This window comes from Centropristis striata, chromosome 19, assembly GCF_030273125.1.
Source record: "Centropristis striata isolate RG_2023a ecotype Rhode Island chromosome 19, C.striata_1.0, whole genome shotgun sequence".
NCBI lineage: Eukaryota > Metazoa > Chordata > Actinopteri > Perciformes > Serranidae > Centropristis > Centropristis striata.
In genome coordinates, this window is record NC_081535.1 from 20,338,138 (window position 1) to 20,362,472 (window position 24,335).

Below are 24,335 nucleotides of genomic sequence, written 5' to 3' on the forward strand. Positions count from 1 at the left end.
AGGTTAACGGTCGGCCTCAAGCTGCGATCTGGCTCTCAGCAGGTACGTCGGATTGATCGCAGATCAGACGCAGTCTGGTATTGAACTGGCTCAGATGGAGGCCACATCTCCAGAGAGAAAGAACAAGAGAGCGGGAGAAGCTTTAGCTATTCTGAGCTGCACAGACATCTTGCATTATTGATTAGACAGTTGGGGAATTCCAAGTTGAAGGAGGGCGTGAAGGCTCCTGTGCCACATGTAAAACACACACTTCACCAATTCCCTTGTTTACCCTGCAAAAGAGGTGATGTTTGCACTCCTGAGATCTAAGCACTGCAGGGGAAATAATAGCTCTAATACCCTGGAGCTGGAGGATTTCCTATTTGCTTCCATTCTCATTACTGCATTCCACCGACTCCCTGAACACATTAAACCTGTCAGTCACCTGTTCCTGCCTCGCAGCGACAGTGTACACTGCAGACAAGCTTTGTACGCTCGGGGACAACAGAGAAGAAACAGCTCGCCTTTAAAAAGGCACCTCGGGAGCCGTGCAACGCAGAGAAAGTGACAGAAAGTCTTTACAAGCCCTGAAAATGTGGGGAAAGACCACAAGACTTTGAAGGACATGAATTTTTAATACCAAATGTGAATGTAAGGATATAATGAATGTAGGGTAAAAGGACAGAGATGAAGCAAAAAGCGTTTCTGTTCTTAATGGCCTGTGCCTGTGGGAGCTTCGTTACTTGACGATTTGAATCCCGCTGTAAACTGCTTGTTATCATGTCCTCGGCTGCCTGCACCTGTCTGAATATTACACGTGAATGCTTTGCAGTTTGAAGCCTGATCTTCCTGCAGTGCATTCACCTCAGTCAGGGGATATGATGTTTACATGCTGCAATTATGGGAAATTACATGAAAGACGCGAATCAACAAAGAATCCAGCAGGTAAAGGCAGTTCTTTTGAATACCAACATCAGTGATTTTCTCTTCATCAAGTCTGGTCTTGTGGTTTTCTGCTAAATACAAATCTAATACAAACACACTCTGGAGGAAACTGTGTGGTGAAAAAAAACAACACAAAAGTTCAACTATTCCTCTTTATTATTTTTTTCTTTCATGTGTTATTGCTGTTATAGCTTCCTGCCACATGATGTTGAGAAAAGCCTCGTTTCTGGGTGTCAAAAGCTTCGCCTGTGGGCATTTTACACCTGCACCGTTACACCATCTCTCTTATCACACCTCAGCTGCTTTTTCCTCTCGATTCCATTTATTATCACTTCTACCTGTCGAAGGTTAGGCTTGCATTGAATTGAATAAAACACTATTATACTATAACAACGTAAAATTGTGCCACATGCATGTAAAACATTAAAAAAGATGAATTTAAAGAGCTACATGCAACATGTGATTATTTTATCAGATTATTACTTAATCTGTTAATTCGGAACTCAAAGATATTTCAGGAATATCTGAAAAACCAGCAAATGTTCAACAGATTTTCATATTTGAGAAGTTGGAACCAGTACATTTATTTGAAATGTTGATAAAACTACACATATGATAATTTGTGTGAATAATCCAGAGTCTCTGTTAATAATTTCTGTTTCTTTCCGCTCTTGCTTTGATATGTAGTTATGGTCACAGCCTGTCTCTACCTCCCTACGCTCATATTTGGAGTGTAATTTATTCGCCAAAAAAAGAGACAAAACACTAAATATAGAAAGTTAAAGATGAGTATGACTGATGTATTAAAATCGAACATTTTTAGATATGGGTAAATATCTATATCATGTGTCTTTTGGCCATGTTAATCATGTAGTCACTATGTGATATAAATATACAACACTGAAGTTAAAACATCCCAATGTTTAGATTAAGATACACATACATAAGCCAATACATAAATAATACTATATGTACAATGTCAGCTTGATGTATTCTGAAAGCTCTGGATGAAACAGATTTGCTGGTGATTCAGGATTTCTCAAAGTGAGAGGCAGAAGAGAGAAAATCCATCTGGCAGGCCGTCTCTCTCCAGGCTCCTCTGTGATTCCCCAAATTATCTCCCAATTGAGTCCTACGGTCCCTTTTATATCACCCTCCCCACTCAGACAGGTGCAATCCAAAGCTTTTCAGGCCGTTAGCAATTTTTTCTTGCTTTCTTCCTGTGCCGTTTCTCAAAACTAAAACACCTTAAATGTAATGTTTTTGTAGAATTACAACCATGCTACATACAGAATCAGTGCAACACAGCACACAAAATCCATTCAGATAGTCCACGAAATTTTCCTGTCTGAAAAACCCGAAATACAAGTAGCACAAAACGTTCTAAAAAACCACTCAACTGATCACAAAAACATACACAGCCACAAATGGATGTGCATAAACCAAAACACAACTACATCTGCTCACTCCTATCCTCTTTTTCCTTTATCCGACTTTCTTGTTCTTTTCTTCCCCATCATTCGATCGGGTGCTTTGCAGAAGCTGAAGCTTTTCTCAACATCACCAACATGTTTGTGATCATCGGAATCCCTCCGTGAAATCTGCAGAAAACTCACATTTCCCACAATAGCTTGCACCACAGCGAAGCGTCATACAAAATAATGTTTTAAGGATGACTACTAGCAAAAATAAAATGTGTTCCCTCATTTTCCTTGAATTCTACAGTAACTTATGCGTGACCTTAACAGTGCAGGAATTGCTACATGTATTCTGCTTAACATTCTAGTCACTAAAAAGGAAATTAGATCATTAAATTCCATTACAAAAATACTAAATCTGTCCATTGGCTAATAATTTATACAATAGATTATTTTTCAGTTACTGGTATATGCTATGTCTGTACTGTGTCACAAGTGGAATAATTAAAAGTCCTGATATGGAGCCCAGTGCAAACAAACGAGCGTCTCAGCATGGACAGATTGAAAGGTCTTGGCTGGTCCTCCTAACTCCGCTGTGGGACATTAGGCTCTTCCTGGTTGTTCTCCAGCAGCTCGTCCTCAGAGAAACTGATGTGAAGGCATGTATCATTCATTGGAGAGGAGAAGGGCAGTGGGTGCTCACAGGTGTCCGGATGTGAGGTGAGGGGAGGGTGCTCAGCAGGATATGACTCAGAGGATGAGAGAAGTGCTTCATTTCTCTCCTCCAGGGGACTGTCACAGCCGCTAGAGGCTGTTAAAAATGTCCCGCGGTCCCCGAACAGGTCGTCGTCATCGCGCAGCGGCGACAGCAGGGACTTGGTCTCAGAGCGCACGCCCGAGTCCTCGCTGGCCGAACCGGAGCTGCTCTCGCCGTTGCTGAGGGAGTGGAAGTCAGCAGATGACATGGAGCCGGGGGTGGTGTCTGGGAACGAGAGGCTGCTGCTGCGGCTGGGGGCCCCGTCATTAGTGGTGACCTCTCCGGGCGCTGTCACAGCAGTAATGTCTGACCCCGGAGACAAGGTCCTGCTAGCCCGCTTGCGGTTCATGGAGGGCGGAGGGTCGAGTTTAGGGATCATCTGTTTATACCTGCAAAAGAGGAAGATATTAGTAAAGTCTGGAAAAAAATAAAAAAACATGTTCAGTGGTGGTTGTCAGGGTTGTTTTTCCTAAGCCAATATCAAGGTGACTACAACTGTCTTACTATAAGAACCATACTCTTCTATAATCTAGTTCCTCTTGTGTATTTACAGATGTTTTTGGTGGAGCGGATATGATGAGGATTGTGTTTGTTGAGTCAATGTTTGAATAGAGGAGATGCTGCTATGAAATTGTTTTTCTTTTTTATACTAAAATATGTCAAAGAAAATGTTAACACTCTGTTATGAATGTTTATTCATGGAACTTTAGCAGTATTGCTTACAGAAAGCTTAAAGGTTCAATAATTTCAAAGCTTGATTTACGCTGGATTTCAAAGTATCATGGGTTCATGTAAGAATCGTGAGAATACCAGAGGGTGAATCTATCTTGTCAGGCTCCAAATAATGCGTTTGTTTCCAAACAGCAAGTTGTTTGACCAATCAGCATCCTTTGAGGAGTTACTAGCAGCTACAGGCTTGGTTTAGGTGTGTGTGATGACTGTTAACATGTGGGGACATTCAAAACAAAGTACATGTAGACAGTGATTGACAGATGATTCATCCAATCACCTGCCAAGTATTTTCTTAAAGTGACTGCCCTTTTCCAAACAGACAAACCATCTGGCAGCGTCAAATAAGAAACTAGGCCAAGTAATCAAGATGATTCAAAAACTTTAATCCAAATTAAATTCTAACAGCAATAAAGTCATCATTATGGTAATAAATCATATTTAAACAGTAGAAATGTGTTTATTCACCCACAGTTCATAATTAACCAAATTTGGATAACAAGGACCTTCAATATTATCAATAACTTGCTCTTCGAAACCCAAAACCTACTTAAAATGGATGGGAAAAAGAAACTAATACTGAGATTTCACTGGTGTGCTGTGACATAACGCCCCCCACCCCCTCCTACTCTTGTCGGATGATCTGTCAGCGATCGAGTAACCATGACTGGATAATCTGAAAATAGAAACAATCGTCCGGCCCTATTTCAGCAAAATCATTTCTCTCTACCAAGCAGATGCATGTGAATAAGCCTCTGGCCAACTTTCCCCTACATCAGTCACATTACAGCACATTAACCTGAGACGTACTGTGACGTAAGCTGTTACTGGACAAGATAGAAACTCTCCCATTCTCTCTGGCTCCCTGCTGTTTCGGCTGTCTTGGGACTTATCTACAACCCACAGCTCCCCTGTCGGGAAAATAGAGGAAAGTGGGAAGAAAGGGAGCCAAAGAAAAAAAACGAGAAAAGAGCTGCAGGCTTTCCCCTCCTCACACCAGAAATAGCTCCACTGCAGCGTCTCTGATTGTACCACAGAAATGCCAAGACAAGCACCAGTGCGCACAACCACACACAATCACAGTCATTCTGTTGGAAAATGAGTCCTGACACACACCAGATAACGAGCCCCGCTTCCTAGTTGACTCCTCCCAGCCACATTGTGCTGGTGGCTGCTAACTTTGTTCCCGCGTGTAAATCCGGTCTGTGGGTGAATTCTGGTCTCGGTAATGAACTTATGTGACTTACTGATGTATTTACTGTCTCTGCTTCTGTACAGGATTGGTGCTGACAGCTACGGTAATGACAGAGTTGTTGTAATGGTGCAGGGAAACCACCACCAGACATAATTACCCACTGTTTCCCCTACGGACAAATGGAGAGGAGCATACAACACTGTGGGGTTGAAAGTCAAGTTGAACTCCGCTGACTCCAATGTCACAAGCTGTACCACTGGCTTTTATTATGGCCTGAGGGATGGCAGATGTTTTTTATTTTTAGTGAAATCTTTCAACAACTATTGGATGGATTGACAATCAATCGGGCAGACATAGAGCCGAGTATTGGTCCATCAAAGGCGGTATCGGTGTATATGCTGTCCGATATGTGCCGTTATGAACATTTTTACACAACATATATCATACAAAAATGTTGCTTGCCGTGATTTCAAATTGGTGTTCACTTTTACATTTTTTAAACGTTTTTTTTTTTTTTTTAAATAGTCAGCAATAGTCCCAGAGGTTGGATCCTAATGACTTTCTTGATGCTTTGATTTTTCCTCTGGTGCCACTATGAGGTTCACATTTGTGGTTTTGAGTGAAATATCTCAACAATGATCAGATAAACTACCATGAAATTCTGTACAAACATTCATGTTCTCGATGCAAAAACATTTAATTTAGCACTATTAGGTCAATTTTACAACGTTTAATTTCCATCAGTGTAAGCTGTGTTTTGTGTTTAGTACCAATTAGAACATTTTAGCATGCTGCAGTGTATTAACTAGAGGTGCACTCGGAGAGCACAGACCTCCTCATCCTGTTGACAAATAAACAAACCGAAGTGCAAACATAATCTTCATGGTGGAGGTAATGAGGCTTGTAGGAATATTTGGCAAAACACCAACGCACAGTTAAGTAATTTTATTTGCCTCTAAAGCAAATAAAATGCTAAAAAGACTGCTGTATATTCAGATTTCCAAATAATTTTCAAATAATATACAGTTGGACATCAATCATTTGCTGGATAGAGTAGCTTGTGAGCCAACTCCTGGCAAAGAGGCTACATGATACAGTAAAAAGAAAATGATAAAATAATACCGGAAGATAGAATATTACAATGCAAAGCCTGCAGGAGGATCATTTTATTATTTCTTTCAACTATAATTTTGTTGTCTCACAAATTATATGAACTGCATATCTCATTCTCAATGACTTTATAGCCACACAGCCTTTTGGCGACAGAGCTGCTCACATTTTTAATTTTGCAAGCAACAAATTCTCTGTCTGGGAACAAGTTATTGTTTAATTTATGGAAGCTAAAACAATGCATAACAGAGTAGCCCACATAGTGCTTCTAAAACAAAATAAAACCATTGGATACTTGCATTGTTTTCTTTCCAGAGCTAATTGTTTTTTGTGGCTTATAAAGAGCCCAGTGTTGAGTTGATTCAGCTTTTTCTCATGCTGTTATATTTGAATGTGTGATCTGCCAAGTCGTGGAGATGAATTTGCAGCTGGATCAAGGAGCAGGCCCGTCTCATTATCATAACTTTGACTCAGCACTCCTCTTTTCTGTCACACTGACACCCCTCTCCACCTCACTGCCCTATCTCTCTCTCCTCTGTCTTCGCTTTTCACTTTTCTACCTCTCCTTTTATTACTCTCTGTGTCTGTCCATTTACCTCATTCTAGTCTTAATCAGTTGAACTGCCATGCATCTCTGATACTGCTGTCTTTCTCATTTAGACTTCCTTTTCTCATCCTTTTAAATTTGGAGATTTGGTCTTACACTATATATATTAAACAAACAAAGGCAGAAAAACACAAATGGTTGATTCAATCAACTTCTACAATGTGTCATTTTGAACGTAATGGCTGGTGATCATGAAAATTAAATGAAAATGTTGATGTTACTGCCTACAGACTACAGAAAATAGTAAATCACAATCTTTTGTCAAAATACAATTAATCTAGGGATAAAAAAAAATATATCAATATATTTTTAAAGGTGATACGGAATTAGACCATATCGATATAGTTCAATTATTTTCTTTCATTATATATAAATGCTGCCCTTACTAGGGTTTGTCATAATTAGTTATTTTGTAATAGTCATTATTCTATTTTCATATAAATATATTTATTTCAGAAAAAGATTGGCCTATTTTATTTCTTAGGCCATTTTTATTTAAGATATTTTTTTAAAATGTCACTTTATGGAGCTTTGATTTAAAGAAGCAGTTTCTTCTGTTGTTTTACAGTATTTATGTTCACTAAAATAAACGGTTTCAATAAAACTACTTGACATGTCATATTTGGCTTTGACTAAACATTTGCTCTCACTTTGTTATAAAAAAAATTGGTATATATATTGTATATCGATATTCTGTCTAAATATATCGGGATATGACTTTTGGTCCATATCGCCCAGCCCTAAATTAATCCACAAAAAACTTTTTTAGCACAATAATTGTCTCTTACTGGAGGTGTTGGTGCAAAGACTGAAAGACAAGCTAAAGATCTGTGATACAGCCCATAGTGCAAATCTTCCAGCGTTCATTATACCATGGTGTCACACTCACTAAAGCAGTTGTCACATTTAAGGAGATTATTAGCAGCTTGTTCCGAGTCAAAGCATTTACGACAGCTCACACACAGTTCACATTAACAGTGAAGAAGAATAGCTGAATGTTATTCTTCTGCTGTAACATTTAGACAGTTCATTTCAGAGGGGAATGAACACCAACTTGCAGAGACTTGAAATCTACTTTTGACACTGCAGGTAATTCATCACAAGTAATTCATCAGGTTTTTGCTTTTTAAAGTAAGATTATATTTTTGCAGTAATACTATACAAAACTGATTATTTCACATCATCTAAATTGTTGCATCTAATTGTGGATAGGAACGTCAGACACTGGAAAATAAGCTGAATATTTGTCTTGTATAAAGCCACACACTTCACATTTTAATTTTTACAGCATAACAAGCCTGTGTGCTTAAGATATGATTATTTGCTTATTTTTCTGTTATGCGTTTATTACATACAATTCAGTTCTGATCTGATGTAGGATTTCTATTTATTTACTTGAAGACAACTTCTGTAAGTCATTGCTAGCCACAAAATTAAATTTATTTATTTCATAAAGGAAATGACTAATAGATTAAATTGATTTAAATCAATTATAAAAGATAGTCTGAAAATGTCATCATCGATTGCTTGGTTCTACAAACAGGAAGACTAGTCGTGTTTCCATCAACAAATTTCTATGTACATTTTGGCGATTAGCATGAGAAAAGCTTGATGGAAACACCAAAATTCAAGAAAGCTTTTGAAAATGTGCAAAGTTTTTACACTAGCTTGAGGTGATTTTAAAAAAATAGTTAATGCGCAAAAAAGGGATATGGAAAATAATTCCAAATAAGTTCTGACGTATTGAACATTTAACTCACATGGCGCTGTTAGCGTCTTACGGTGCCTCCTCACAATGCGTTAATGTTATTAATTAGCAATTCTTAGCAAACTTTTTTTTGTTGTTTTTTTTCTCTCTCGTGCAATCTCTTCTTCTTCTACTGTTTACTGAGAGATTAGCCTACAACTTCACATTACACTGCCATCTTTTGACGAAAGTACGTTTACGCATCTTTGTTTATTCCCTCTAAACCAGTTGATGGAAACGTCCCTAATTCGCATTTTCTTTAATGCGACATTTAAAAATGACGCTTCAAATCCGCTTTGACTTTAATGGAAACACGGCAAGTGTCTCTCAGACCTAATTTAATATCTTTTACTAGCCTTAGCTAAATCTGTTGTGTCTGGCAGAGTTGTGTCTGTTTTGATGGAGTAGCTCCAGTTACAGGTTAAAAGAGTGCTGCAGTACAGTATGTGAGGAGTCTGATGCTGTATGCCTGAGGCTAGGCTTATTACATTCTCCACCTGGAAGATGGTGACTTGGTCAGACTCAGAAAAAGCAACACATGCACATGACACAAAACACACACTCACTTAAATAAAACAAACTCCACTGTGACAAAGTGAGTGTAAGACAGGTGCATCAAGAGGTACTTCTCCTCTGCCTCTGCTCTGACAGCTTTACTGTTCAGGTGGAACCTCCACTGACAAGATAATACCAAAATCTTGACAAGACTATTTCTTTTTCTTTTTCTGCAAACGTATGCAAGACAAAACAAGCCCTCACAGTTCAGCAAAGTGAAGAAAAAACAGACAGTGCTACCGTGCAGAAGAAGACATGTGTAGCTCACTGATTGCCTCAATGCAAATTTGGTTATGAACTTGCAGAAACACATCTGCATGTAAATGGAGGTTAGTATGCAGTCATTAGCAGAGAAATCACTGGTGAGACCTAAACATGAGCCAGCAAACACCCACACTGTTCATCCACCACATGCCCAATACCATGCTTGTGCAACTGACACAGGTTCCACATGCTGGTTGTCATGAGAAATACTCACATAGAGGGAGGAGAAGGGGCAGAGAGGAGAAGAGGAGGAGGAGGAAGAGAGGAAGGGGGCTTAAGCAGTGGCAGAGAGCTCCGCAGGCTCCTAGGGAGAGACAGGCTGGTGCAGCAAACGATGAGAGGGACGGGGATGGGGGCGGGACGATGGAACCTATGAGCTGTGGGTTAAAGGCAGCAGGTCTGCTTGTTGGTTGTTATTCTGGGGTTCAGTTTGTTTGTTTGTTTGAGCAGACTGATGGGGAAATGAGGGGTGGTTAGATGAGGAAGAGGAAGAGCAGAAGAGGGTCCTCGCACCTGCACCAAAGAGAGGCAACAGTTAGACTACAGAGGATCAGGGAGCTATGGAAGGCACTAGTGAATTTTAAAGTCAACACCAGTGACTTTGCACGTTTTAGCACATTTAAGTAGGGGTGAGCGATCTGGCCAAAAACTAAAACCTCAATCACCTTAATCACACTCACAATCCACGATCCAATGTATCTAAATTGGGATCTCTTTTCTAAATTTGGAAATGCCCTGTAGACAATAGCCGTACTTGAAATAACTAACACATTTCTACATTTCCAAATGAAAACACAATATTGCACATATTGATACTACACACATTTGTTACAATATAATTTGTTCTGTTTTTTTATTCCCGTTTTACACAGCACACAATCAAACTAAGAATCGAAAAACAAATCGGTGGTGGATCTCTAGACGAGCCTACCTTTGCTCGACAAAGTTGACGTATAACTCTAGCAGGGAAATATCTGACCCTGCATCGCCAAACGATCCCCATACCACTGACACTGACTTTTTTTGTGTGGCACAAGCTTGTCATCTGCCATGCTGCTAGTTAAATATCATGTTGCATTGTTTAGAATATTTCACTCCAGGGAGCTATATGTGAAATAATAGCCATCTAGTTGGCTACATCACTTAACTGGTTTGTTCACGTAGTGTGGATGAGTCAGTGGGGTTATGTAGACAAAAGTAAGAGGACATTAAATATTTTCAATTCACCTGAAAAGTGATCTTGGAAGCCTTCAAGATTGATCAGGAATTTGAAAATGATCAGATCATTTAGACAGTGACTGTCTCAATGGTGGGCGACTACATGTAGGGCTGACCGTTGACCCCATCAATACATTAACATGGTTGCCATGGAGGAAAAGCATGTCGGAAGATCAATGCAGAGCGGTGCTTTTACTTCTCACTTGTGAACAATGAACCACTGTTAAATAATCATCCAAAAAAATATCCAGAATTTATTTTACCTGTATATATTTTTTTGCCCAAACAATGAAATCTTAAGCTACCACCCACTGAAAATGCTGCTGCAGTTAACTTCTTACATTTTTATGTAAATAGGCTTGTACTTGTAATTTTAAATCAAAGTACCAAATATATTTTAGCACAATTGTCTTTTGTGCCGATGATTCAGCGGAGAGCTTCATGCCCAAAACCATGAAAGAGCTCCAACTGTGATTCACCATCAATTGAGAAAAATAAGAGAGGAGCCCAGAACAGCTACTGTCTGCTGCTCTCACTAATCCACCACAAGAACAATGAGGAGGATTAACAAACTCTATACATTCTGATCAGAAGAGATGGTCACCTGTGTTGGGTTATCTAGCTTACACTTAAAAGAAAACCAAACCAAAGACTGAAAAGTAAAACATAAATCCTAAAATATCTTTTTTTGGGGGGAAATTGTCAATAGAAGGTAGTTTGTAGTGTTATAAAACATACTGAACCATTCGTGTGGACCTTAAAGGTTTCATTTTTTTAGTGTTAGAGGGGTGTGTCAGGCTATTCACTGCCAACATTTGTTAAATGTTACATAAAAATCAATACAGAGCCCAACATAGCAAAGGTGTTTTAGAAATTAAAAAGAACCCCCCTCTGTGTCTCCGATACATGACTCATAAACACAGCATGCGGATTTACTTCACTATTCAATAAACAGGAATAAAGCAGGCAATCAGGGGGATGGCGTGAGAGAATGGTGCAACACTTTTGTATTTAAACAACAACCAGTAGGAGCTCTGCAGATCAACAGGTGGAGATGAATAAAATGGATCAGTCGCTAACTTTCTATTTAGTCGTGTTTCTGAAAAGGTTACCGGAAAAATCCTTGGAGACAGACAGATAGAGAGACATACTGCACACAAAGCAACTGGAAGAAAACAGTAGGAGGTTTAAACTCCGAGAAAGGACGCTGGGCTTTTGTGAAAGCATCTTGCTTTTGAAAAGAAATTAACACATAGCTCCCATCTGAGTGAGATGTCTGTGTGGGATGTTTAAGCATGTAGGTGGTTGAATGTGACAGTCGGCAACTAGAGTATAGAAGGAACCGCAAAGTGTCTGCAAAAGTTAGAAATCCAAACAAAAGCATTCTAAAAGAGCAACCCTGCCTGTCAAAACAGTATTCAGTGACTGACTTTGACAGGTCGACTTTCCAGCTCTCCACATATCACATTCAGCCCGAAATAAGTCAGTCATATCGTATATCTCTGAACAACACCATGTAGCTGCATGTAAATCCAGCTGGCAGAACCAGCTCCACCCCGCACGCCTGGAAACACCATCCATTACACTTCCATCACATCGCTGCAATGAGATTACTGGTGGACGAGGCTGCTGGTGCAGCTCCGACACACATGTTAATGATGGAGAGGGAAAACAGAAAAAGATAGAGGGGGAGGAGGAAGAACAGAAGACAGGTCAGGAAATGTGATTATGCAACATGCAATACTGTCAGAGGGAAAGAGTGGAAGAGAGTGCAGTCCATAGCATGCCAGGGGAAAGCATGACTCACTGGTGAATAATATATAGTTGGGTGTTCATATAAGCTGCTGGTCACCATATGTGTTTGCTTTTGCACTGTGTGGGCATGCTGCAGTTTTTAGCAGCATTTCTCTCGGGATGGCAATGTTTGTTAGTCCGCACTGAAATATCTCCACTGACGAGATTTCTATAAAAGTTTGAACAAACATTCATGTTTCCCCAGACGATTTCTCCTATTGACAACTGATGCTCTTGTCCTCACTTTTCATGTAGCGCCACCATGAGGTTGAAATTTGTGGTTTTAGACTGTGTGCTCATTCAAAACGTGTCTGCTAGGAATGGGCGGCTTGCTTAGCCTCCACTATTACTGCTTGCAGACTGAGCGAGACACCTGCTATGACATAGATGCATCTCCAAGCAATTTAAAGTCTAAGTGTCATTTGCTCCTGGCTAGCAATTTGGAACCAGGCTATTTCTGGGAACAAAAGCATTCATTTGGAGAAATTTGTGTGATCCAAACAGCTGTCCATGCATAAAACACTTCACTAAATGCAACAAAAATAGGATTGATGCGTAAAAAACACGCAGGGGGTCACCGTGAGACAGGTGTCTCACACCCTCAGTGGGGATTTACACATTTTTTAGAATGGAATCCTATTCGGCCTGTGAGATGCACAAGGGACAGATGTAAAAAAACTCTCCTAAAAAGGCATCCAGGGGGGATTGGACTTGGGTCCCCTCTTGATACAATACACAGTACGAACATAAAGAAATGCTAGTAAACATGTCTAAAGAGTTTGCACTCTCAGCAAAACACCTGCCACAGGGGAAGTTGATCGACTGAATGGTTGACAAAAAAATGGAAGGACAAACATATACACATACATATAGAGTCTCCTTGCATTTTAGTTAGATTTTTTTCAATGGATTGCCATGAATCCCCTCACAGGATGAATTGTAATCTCTTTGGTGATCCCTTAACTTCAGGTCAACATTTGAAATTGTCCAATATTTGTGTTTAAATATCCACAAAACTAGCCTGGCTGGCTACTCTTGTTTTTGTGTGTGTCATCAATAAGAGGGAAAAAGAGGCTGATGACTCAAAAAGTTGTAAATGTTCTGCCCACAAACTGTATTTTGAGTCCACTATTACATCCTGTTTTGCTCCGACTTGGATTACTCTGTTTGTTGTGTAAAGTGTGACTCACTACATGGTTAGATATAGTGTTGCTGGTGTGGTATGCCAACATACCATATGCAGTGATCATATAGCTCTCGAGTCAGTGGGCCAGCTGGAGAGCACACATGGATGCGATCCATGTTGGGCTAGAACGCCGGAGTGATTTAAAGCTAAATTGCACTAATTAGGTGCCATGAATGGATTCCATCACCCTGCCTGACCAGCACTGTACCCAGGGGGGAGGTCAGCTTAGGCAGGACCAAGACAGGGAGGAAGGAGAGGTGGTGAGAGGGGATGGCAGAGGAGTCTGTCTGATAGTCTGCAGAACATAAAATAAGGCCACTCAGGCTGTAAACATTGATTCGCTGGGGAAATCCAGAAAACAAAGGCAAATGGAAGCAATAAAATGTGGTGTGTGGTGGGGGAGGGCGGGTATGAAAGGTAATGCAAAGGAGTTTGGGAGGGAAACACGATAATATACAGTGGAGCTGAAGTTTCCATTTGCCCTTATTTTGTCTCAGTTTCCCTATGCTTTAGTGAGATTTAAAGATGTAGATGAGTCATATAAGCGGTATACACCACCAATTATAAACACTGAAAGGTCATATCATGAACTAAGTGCCCGTTTTGTGTTGAGCAGAAAAAATAATTTGTTTTTTGTTTCTGTGCAGTAATAACTTGACTTTTAATTATGTTTATTTCCCATCTGTGTATAAACCCAGCATAAACTTTATGGTTACTATTTACAGAACGATGATGTCACTCAGGAGTGGAGGCAAACAACAGCCAATAAAACATAAGGGGGATGGCAGAGAAGGGAAAGTCACTTTAGAAAATGAACATTAAATGACCCGGTGGTATATTTTTTAAGCTACTAAATCTTTAAAGCCTTTTGAGACAGAAAATAGAAAATGTGGTGTTCAGAAGAGTGGCAGACAGAAAATTGAAGTCAGTTGTTGGATAATTACAAAAAAAGGGAGGGGAGGGGGTGTTCAGCCTGGCACACAATAGATGAAACTAAATGGAAATGTACAGTAACAAAATCTCTTTGGAAGAGATCTTAAGTTCCCTTTCATTTTCCCCCCACACACTCGTGCAAAAGAAAAAATATTCTGACATATGGACTGGGGTAGAGTTTCAGGTTGTGAAGGGATGTGAGCTGGGATTGGCTGGGAGTCTGTGCTGCAGGAAACCACAGGATGTGAGTGTGGCTGTCGGGAGCTAAGCTGCAGCCTCAGACAAACACACACTCGTACAAAGCAAAGCAGACGCACAAAATCACAACATAAGCAAGAACGCCAAATACACACTGTGCCGCCGAGTCAATTCCAGTTACTTATTTTTTTCCTTGTCTGTTTTGAAATCAACTTTAACACGCTCTCCTTGGAGAGTTCGCCATGGATTGCTTACAGAGAGAGAGAGCAAAAAGCGAGAGCAGAGACAAATTAAGTGTGAGGATGAGAGAGTAAAGGAAGGGGGTGAAAGGAAAAAGACTAAAGAGTTTGTACTGCTTGAGAGCTTTACTTGATCTCATGTAATAAATCATTTTTTTTAGTTTTCTTTTATACCATAGCTGGTCTTTGTGATGGTTGTAAGGAGATTAAAAGCTCATTAAAAAGCTCATTAAAAAGTAATTAGATGCCGTGGCGCCATATATGAATTCAAGGTAAGGGCTGCTTGTGTATCAGTGAGCTACATGTCAGAGCGTTCAGACATTAAGTCAGAGTACAGTAGGGGAAGCACTTCACGGGATAAAATGTGCGAGACAGCAAGAAACAGAACCTCAAAAGATCCCTGAAAAGCAAAACACATTCAGCATAAATTATTCTAAAGAAAATGAATCCATTTACTGTCTTTACTCTCTCAACGCGCCTTTTAATAGCTTTACAAAATGAGTTATTTCATGAAATAAAAACACTGGCGTGGAGCTAAAGCTGATGGAGTTTCCGTGTTTCTCTTAAATCTCATTCTTTCTCACAAGCTTCTCTGATTCCTGCTTTCAACCTCAAACCTGATCCCCTCTTTGTTTGTCTAACCCCAGCCCCTTTCTCCGTGTGTTCTGTAATCCCCTGATTACAGTCACACTTTCATTAGCTGCAGGCCGTTTCTGCTGAGTTGAGCTATTCTCCACTAATAACACTAAAAGCTACAGTCTGCGTATGTCACTGTGTAGCCTGGCTACCTCAAACACAAACTGACTGCTACCACATTAGGAATGTGTATGCATACTAAAAGGAATAGTTCCGACATTTTGGGAAATATTTGCTTTCTGGCAGAGAGTTAGATGAGAAGATCGATACCACTCTCATGTGTGCCCATTAGAAGAGACTGGGATCAGAGGGAAACAGCTAGCCTGGGTCTGTTTAAAGCTAACAAAATGTGCACTACCAGCATCTCTGAAGCTCACTAACACACAAAAACAATGGGATGTTATATGGATTAAACCCACTGCAGAACATGTGCAATCTACACTTTCTGAGAATCTCTATATCTCTGTTTAGAAATCAGACAAAAGACAATCCAGAGCTTGCCTGAGAATCGTCACATTTTTAAGTTTTCTTCAGTATAAAAGTAATCCAATGCTATCTTATATACATCCATGGGTAGATTGAAAAAACAGGGGCATCTAATAGCTAATTCGGCACACTTTAATGGTGCCAATTCTGCCAAAATGTAAACAAATACAGGCTAAAAAAGGAGCCTGAGCTGCAGCCAACAGCTTGCAAAATTGACTTCAAATCTACTAATGGTTCTAAAATTATTACCCCCAAAATTGAAGTGAAAAAAAATTATATTGAATTTTTTCATGTTGCACTTTCAATATTTTATATTTAAACTCTAATAACTCTGCACCAACTCTGCCAATTTTCCACCTGCTTTGTGTCATTTTGGCTTACATTTAGACTGTACATGGAGATGAACAGCGCACAGTTGCTGACCGCTCAGCCGGCGGCAAAAGTCCATCATATGACGGGAATCACTTTGTTTCACATCATCTGGCAGACTTTTACCGGTGTGGAGGGCGACCAGACTTATTCCTTCTGCATTAACTGTATTACTGTATTACTGTTCAAACTGGCATACACTCTATAACTGGACACTACTTCACTTGCTTTTATCACATTGTCTTGTTTTTACCATGTTGTCTTGTTTTTAAAGAGGTTTACATTTTTATACTTTGTAATGTGACCTTGGGTGACATGAAAGGCACCTCTAAATTAAATGTATTATTATTATTTTATTATTATTATTATTATTATTATTATTATTATTATTATTATTATTAATAATAATAATAATAATAATAATAATAATAATAATAATTATTATTATTATTATTACTACTGTATTACTGTGGTGTACTGTATTATTTTCTAATAAACACCAGCACCATCCTTACTTTTCATCCATGTTGGCAGAGTTCCTCAACGTGAGCGGGACAATCTCATGGCACGGGCTCTCCTTGTTGTCAGCTGTCCCGTTGGCTCTGATGAAGGGGTCCATGTCACCGTTGACTGAAGCTGCTGGTTCGGTGCTGTTCTCCAGGTTGAGCAGGTTCAGGTAGGACTCAGCGCAGTCCACTTGGCTCGGGGAGAGGGGTGAGGTTTGGAGTGGCCATGCAGGTGTGGAGGTGATGAGCTGGTCCAGGGTCTGGCTGTAGTGATTCTTCAGACTCAGAGACAGAGCCTTCACTGATGTCGACACGGAGCTGCATGGGGACAGTGGAACATCTGGAGAAGACATGAATAAACAAAATGCTATTATTAAGGAAACAAGTAAAGGACAAGAGTCAGCCAAGCCAACTTGTTAGCTTTTTCTTATTTTTCTGAAGATCTCTCTCTAAGTGCTGACTCTCATTAGAGAACGGAGGAGTTGGCAGTGTGCCAGTCGGAGCACTTAACTGTAGCGCGGCCATGTCTGAGATTAGCTTTTTCTATCAGAGGGACTAACACGATTAATATAAGCATGAAACACGATATGTCATTTTCAAAATGCACACACACGTGAAAACACATTCAACATGTACACAAATGATTCATACATAAACCAGATACACACACACAGCTCTGCCCACTGTGTGCGTGTGTGTGTGGTTATTCATTTTTATCCTGGCAAGACTGACCGTTCTTTTAGCTCCTGTAAATACATCCCTCCTCCAAAAATCCTCCTTTGGGACAAAGTGTGTGTATGAATGTGTGTGTACCAAAATAAAGAGTTGTTAACACAACAAACAAAACGAAACTCTCACTGAGAACACACCGAGTCTGTGAGTGCGAGATAATGCTGACAGAATGTGGTTTTAAATCCACTGTGATTACATAATCTGCTATTAATTTAGCATAGAGATGCTATTGTGTGCAAAAATGTGTTGTTTACACACTGTGTGCGAGCGGTGTTGATGCACTCGATTTTAATTATGAAGTTTATGTAAAATCTCAACAATCATTTCAAAATCCATAATCCCATCCTGAAACGTTTTCAGTTATTGACACCACTGCAGTTGCAACACAACAGTTATGTATACTCAGTGGCAACTTTATTACACCTGTAAAAGCAAATAAAATCCAATACAACAGTGCAGCCATAAATTCTACTTTTACAGAGAAAATGTACAGTCGTGATTGACACTGCCGGAGAAGCACTCCCTTAACTAGATGTTTATTATTTAGGATATAGTTGAGTCTATATTGTTGAATTAACAATTATCTTTCAGTGTCACATTATTATCTTCTCAAATGTAGAATTTGTGGTAGATTTGTCCTGTTGAGTTGGACTAAATTGTAAAGTAAAGTGGCCAGGGAGTGGAGGAGAGTCCTCATTACCAGTGACTGGGGCTTTTCATTAGTCCTCATTAACCTTGATTTAATTGCCTCCTTTGATATTGTAATCAAGACATGTTCAGCATTAAAAAAGCAATGCTTTAAACCTGTTTTACTCACACCTGGAGGACAACAGATTTTCTCCTCAGTATGGATAAAAGCGAAAATGCTCAAATTAGGTGGTGAACCACTGAAAAACAGCTTTGTTCACCTTCACAGTGAGGTTCAATACCTGCCAGCTATGCTTCTGCCCCTCAAACACAACTGGCAATGTTACAGGCATGAAGCCAGTGAGGGGTCATGGTTTGTGTAATGAATGACTACCCCCCCCCAGCCAACAGAGGAGTGATCCCTGACAGCGACTGCAGCACATGAGGAACATGACCCGCCATGTTCCCGCCAGTCACTTACTGTGTCCATTAGCTTGTGGCTCCTGTTGTGGCTGCCCTGATTGTGTTTTTGGGGAGCGGGCCTCCAGCTCTTTCAGCTGCTGTACGAGCAGGGCCAGATGCTGCAGCAGGTCCCTGTTCTGCAGCAGCAGCTGGTGGACGCGGGCCTGAGCCTCCATGCGCGCGGCGGTCTCTGCAGCCATCTGATCCTTCAGCAGCTGTACCTGTAGTGCAAACAAAGGGCAAGGTGTTTCTCTGTGTGCGATTTGTTTTATATGCAAAAAACCCTGATGCATTTTCCATAAGCTTGCACATTCCTGTTTGCACAGCTCCTTCCCTCATTTACATAGATCTGTACATATTGTTTCCACTGGTTATGTTTTTATATATTTTTTGTATGTTAACCTTATGATTCTTCAAATTTTCTATTTAAGCTGATATTTTTTGACAAAAGTACTTGCCTTAATCAATATCTAAAGTGTTATTACTCTGTTTGTTCTTGTGCACCGAACCTCCACAGCAAATTCCTTTCATGTGAAAACCTATTTTTATTCTATAAAAAAAGTCTGATTGTGATTAAAATGTTTGTTTCAAAAGTTATTTTTTCAATTCCACCCATCTGTCACCTCAACCAATCATGTGTTTTGATATTATTATGGGGATGAAATTGCATTTATAATCCTGCTCATATCTGCACCCAAGACTGAAACTGAAAGTAATGACAGAATGGCTATTTAGGAGGCTCATTAACCTGTGGGTTCATTTTGCTGCAGCAGTGAAATCAGCTGGATCAGAGAAGAAATATGAAACTTCATATGCATTTGTGTTAGGATTGCTTAAGATTACGCTATAAATAGAAGGCTTGATGAAATTATGTGATACTCATTTACAAATGCTGCAAAGCTTGTATTTTATTATGCTGTTCTTCCATTAGTGTGTTGGCGCTGCCCTCTAGTGGGAGAGCATCAGAAAAGCTCACATAAGTTACAGGGGACGGACACTTATACAGTCATGGAAAAAATAATAATAACCCTTGTTTTCTCCTTGCTTTCTTGTTCATTTAATGCCTGGTACAATTAAAGGTACATCTGTTTGGACCAATATGATGATAACAACAAAAATAGCTCATAAGAGTTCAATTTAAGAGCTGATATCCATTTTCCATGGTTTTCTTGATAATGAATTTTGGTTATTATCAAGAAAACCATGGAAAATGGATTAATCAATCAATAAAAAATGTCAACATTGTGGAAAAAACTGCAGCAAAAAATGTGTGTGGCTCTAATAAGAAAAAAACATTAAAGTCTATTTGATAAAATAATTCTAGTTTCATTTTATGGCATACCCAAGGTTTTTACAAGCAAATAAACATAGGACTTAATGAAAGGGGAATATGTTATCAATGTTATTGTATAGCACAAATAATGGTTATTAATTCATGCCATATTGAGTTTAACCCACAATATGAGTCAGGAGCAATCTGTCAGGTTCAGCTGGGTCTACTAAAGGTTTCATGTTATCAATTATGATGTCCAAAACAATTACAAGAAGCATTCGTTGGTAACAAAATCCTGGATCTCAGGCACCCTCCAACAATGCTCATTAAATGTGTATTAAAAGAGAAAACCATGCAACACAAAGCAAAATGAGAATCTAAGATGTAAACTAGTGCAAGTTAATAGACGAACTGTAATCTATGGTCGTATAAAGATGTGTAGGCAGTACTTGTGAATTAATAAACTTAATGTAAATAGAAATGTAGTAGGAGTTAAGAGTAAATAGCAAAAAAAAGTGGTACATGCCACTGGCTTTTACTGAAAACAGCCAGGTGAGGAATCAAGTCTAATTTATTCCATATTGATTACCCTCTAAAGAGAGACTGTTGATCTGAATTAGCCTATCAATGAAAGATTGCACAAAGAGCAAAGACTATCAAAGAAATGTTAATCTCAATATCGAAGGCGTTGAAAAATTGAATATAAATGTTTGTGAGTGCAGCTGGAACAATTAGTCGATTGACAGGGGGAAAAAAAATCTATTATTTTGGTAACTGATTAATTGTTTCATTCATTTTTAAGCAACATTTGTGGAAAAAAATGCTCTCGGACTCCAATTTTTCAAATTAGAATATTTGCTGCTTTACCATAAATCAGGGCTCTAACTTAAGGGCTCCTTGCCAAATACTCATCAGATTTGATCAAATATACAACAGCCCTTTTGTCCTGTAGGCTGATATTTTTTAGATTGTACGCACAAGGTAGTTTGCGATAAATTAATATATGTGTATAACAATTTTCAGGTGCACACAGCCAATATATTACATTTGAGAGGATGCAGTTAATCAAGTCGTATTTCCTTACCTGTGCGACGGCCACCTGTGTGTGCTGCTGCTGCTGCTGTAGCTGCTGCTGAAGAAGCTGCAGGTAGTGCTGTGATGCCAGTGGAGTGAGAGAGCCAGAGCAAGGGCTGCTGGGAGTTATGCCTTGGGACGTCACAGTGAACAGGGACCTTCGATCAAGGTCCTGATCACAGACAGACACAGAAAAAAAACATTATAGTGATGGAGAAACAACGGTTGTAAAAACAACATAGTTTTGTGACCCTGTATTCCCCGACACAGACTGTACCCACAAAAACCATCAAAGACACAATGGACTCAACAATGGACACAATGTTGGCCCTCAGGACCCTGTCTGCTGCCAGTTTTTCATCCTTGCCACATAATAGGAGCTATTTTTGGACCTTTTTAATTGCAAATGAATGCAATTAACAAACCAGTAGGACAGAAACCACTCGGTCCTCTAGAATCCCTGAGACCAGGACTGCGACCCACTGATCTAGAGCCCCCTGGAGCCTGACTGTAACCCCTCATCAGAGCTGAAATAATCTCTGATCTCATTACCATACTGTACAGACTCTTCCTATCTCCATTCATCCCTCTCTCTCTCCTCCCTCCATGGATTTTTAGATAATTTTACAGATGACCAAAGCATCTTTTTTACTTTTACCCCTTTTACAAACATTAAGGAACAAAGCTGTTGTGTGCTTCTGTCTTCATAGAGATCAGCACTGACATAGGGAGATCGATTTAAGGATGTTCAAGTCATACATAAATATAAGTCATGTCTGTATACCTGCATAAATTTCTACTGCAGTCATGCAAAAAAAATACTTGTTTTGGCACAGTGGTACACAAAATATGTACTGAAACTCCTACATCACGCCACTAGAGGGCGAAGTAGCACAATGTAAAGTTCAGCACACTCAACTCAAGTTTTTTAGAATCTGGATCTTAGTGAGAGGGGCCTTCTACCTCAGTATATCATCAGCTTGACTAAATAAGGTTTAAATACATGGGGGGGAAGAATGTTTTGATTTGGTTTTATAAAATTCTGATAGATTTTGGCTATCTTATCTTTCAGGTACAGTGTGACCTAGCATAATCTATGATTCCGGTTACAACCACTGCAAAACAAATGCTAAACACAAAGTAGGTTCACAACAGTAACACTCATACCAATTAAAACTATACCATACTACAAGTTGTTTGGTCAACAATCAAATCTAACAAGACAGGGCACACAAGTTTGTGTTATATTATGCTTTTATTTATTATAGATATTACCTAAAAAGTGTTATTTATTTATGATTTATGTTATTTTTATTATAGAGGGTATAATGGCCTCAGTTGTAGGTATCGTATAAACCTAGAAGACTTATGAATCCAATGGTACCATCCAAGCCATGCTATCCTGTTGGGAAGGTGGCAAAATAACAAGATATCCCAACATGGCTGGTAGCCCAGATCTTCTGGTTTCCCCTGATACCAGCATCTTACCAACAGCTTTAAAACTGAGCCAACTACAGCCACCGAAAGAAAGAAGTTGGCAGAAAATTCCATAAAGTAGCAACATTAAAAATACTTGAGGAAAGTATAACTACCTCAACCTTGTCGTGGTCTGTCAGAACGCTAAGGGGTTAAGTATTCATGGCTAAATAAGCAACAATCGTAGATAAGTCACAGGAAATAAAACACTCATACTGTGTGGGAGCGGTCAGATCAGATTTGAAAGCAAACATTCCCACAACAAGCATCGGATTTTGACTCAAATATTACTCAACTTTGATTAATGAACAGAATAATGTCACTTTTTCAAACTGAGCTCTGCCTGTGAGAAGAGCTGAAAAATACAAGAAGTGTGAACTTTGGCACGAATGTTTGTGCTTATGTCGGACCTGATGGTCTATTGGAAAAATCTGATTGAGAAGATATGTTTTAAGGGACTTTAATTGATAAATATTATAATTAATAGCTGCCTTAAAAACAAGTTCATTCAACATCTCATATGTGCCTGTTTGCATCTACCAATACAACCAGCATCTTGTGTAGTCTGTATCTTTCGGCCGTTTCTTTTCTGTTATCCTGATCATTATTCCTCCCTCCATCTCTTTCTTCCCTTCCCTCTCTTCTTGCTTATCTCTGTAGAGCAGATGTTCGTGAACCCCTCAATGGGATTATGGTGGCGTTTCTCAGAAATCAAAGGGAACAGACTGGGTTTTTTGGGATTAAGTGTCCCCCTTTCACAGCCAGCAGGAATATTCAGGTTCCCCACTCCAATCCAACGCTCTCTCTCTCTTTCAGTAGTGTGATAACAGCTGTGTCTGCCACACTCACTATGGTGACAAATTCACAGTAAAGCGTCATGACACACCGAAGCCGCTATGTTACCGGTACAAAATATTCAGGAGAGATAATAGTCAGTTCCAAACTTCATAGGATTTAAAGTCTGAATCTCAAACACAGAGAAACAGAAATGTAGTCTTTTCACTTGATGCGAGCGTGACCGGGTTACTTCATACCAACAGTATCTGCTGCCAACTGTGGTTAGTCATGGAGGGCTGCAGTCAGTGATCTGGTCAGGTACTGCAGTACATGACAAAGCACTAACTGTACTTCCTTATATCAATGAAGCATTTGGCAGCGCTACGCCTGGATTACAGCATCAAAACATTACTAAAGCCAGAGTAATAAATCACAGCAGAGTTAATTTCCTGAAGCTACAAAGACAGAAAAAAACACTGGAATCATTCAAATGTGGATGTTGCTACCTGACCTCTGCTGTGTGTGATGTTGCCCTTACGTTTTGCTTTTGCAAGGTTTAGATGTCCAATGACCAAGAAACACAGACAATTTAAGGAGCTCTTGAGCAGTGAAACACATCGTATTAATAGACACACTAGAACACTTCAAGGTGAACTCAAATCATAACAGATAATAAGTTTGTAATATCACACATCAAGTCCAACGGTTATTGCTGCCAACTTGGCAGTTTTGCCTCTGGATTTAGCAACTTTTATGACCCACTTAGTAACTTCTTTCAAAAATGTCCCTGCAGACAAATCAAACAAAACCTTACTTCCTTGCCCTGTACGGCACTCCCTAATATATCTCATTAATGTCCATTCATCATAGCTTTCAAGCCTAATAAGTAGGATAAACATGAAGACACTAGCAATGACGCAATTTCAACATTTAAGTTTTTCATCATTTTTAGCTCTTTCAAAATGTATTTATTGCAACCTCTTAAAGGACACAGGTAATATATGTTTTGTACTTGCTCTGAAGATAATCCAATTATCTTATTT

At 39.5% G+C, this 24,335-nt stretch overlaps 1 protein-coding gene across 1 annotated transcript in view; it reads right to left on the reverse strand.

The window, feature by feature from the left end:
- Positions 1-1,062: 1,062 nt before the first annotated feature.
- Positions 1,063-24,335, reverse strand: part of si:dkey-34e4.1 (carboxyl-terminal PDZ ligand of neuronal nitric oxide synthase protein) — a 56,931-nt gene continuing 33,658 nt past the window's right edge. The window contains exons 8-11 of the mRNA XM_059358375.1: positions 21,050-21,211; positions 18,712-18,913; positions 16,881-17,211; positions 1,063-3,488 (exon numbers count right to left, since the gene is read on the reverse strand). Of these exons, the coding sequence (XP_059214358.1) occupies positions 2,927-3,488; positions 16,881-17,211; positions 18,712-18,913; positions 21,050-21,211 (1,257 nt within the window). The 3' untranslated portion in view covers positions 1,063-2,926. The remainder of the gene's footprint in view (positions 3,489-16,880; positions 17,212-18,711; positions 18,914-21,049; positions 21,212-24,335) is intronic.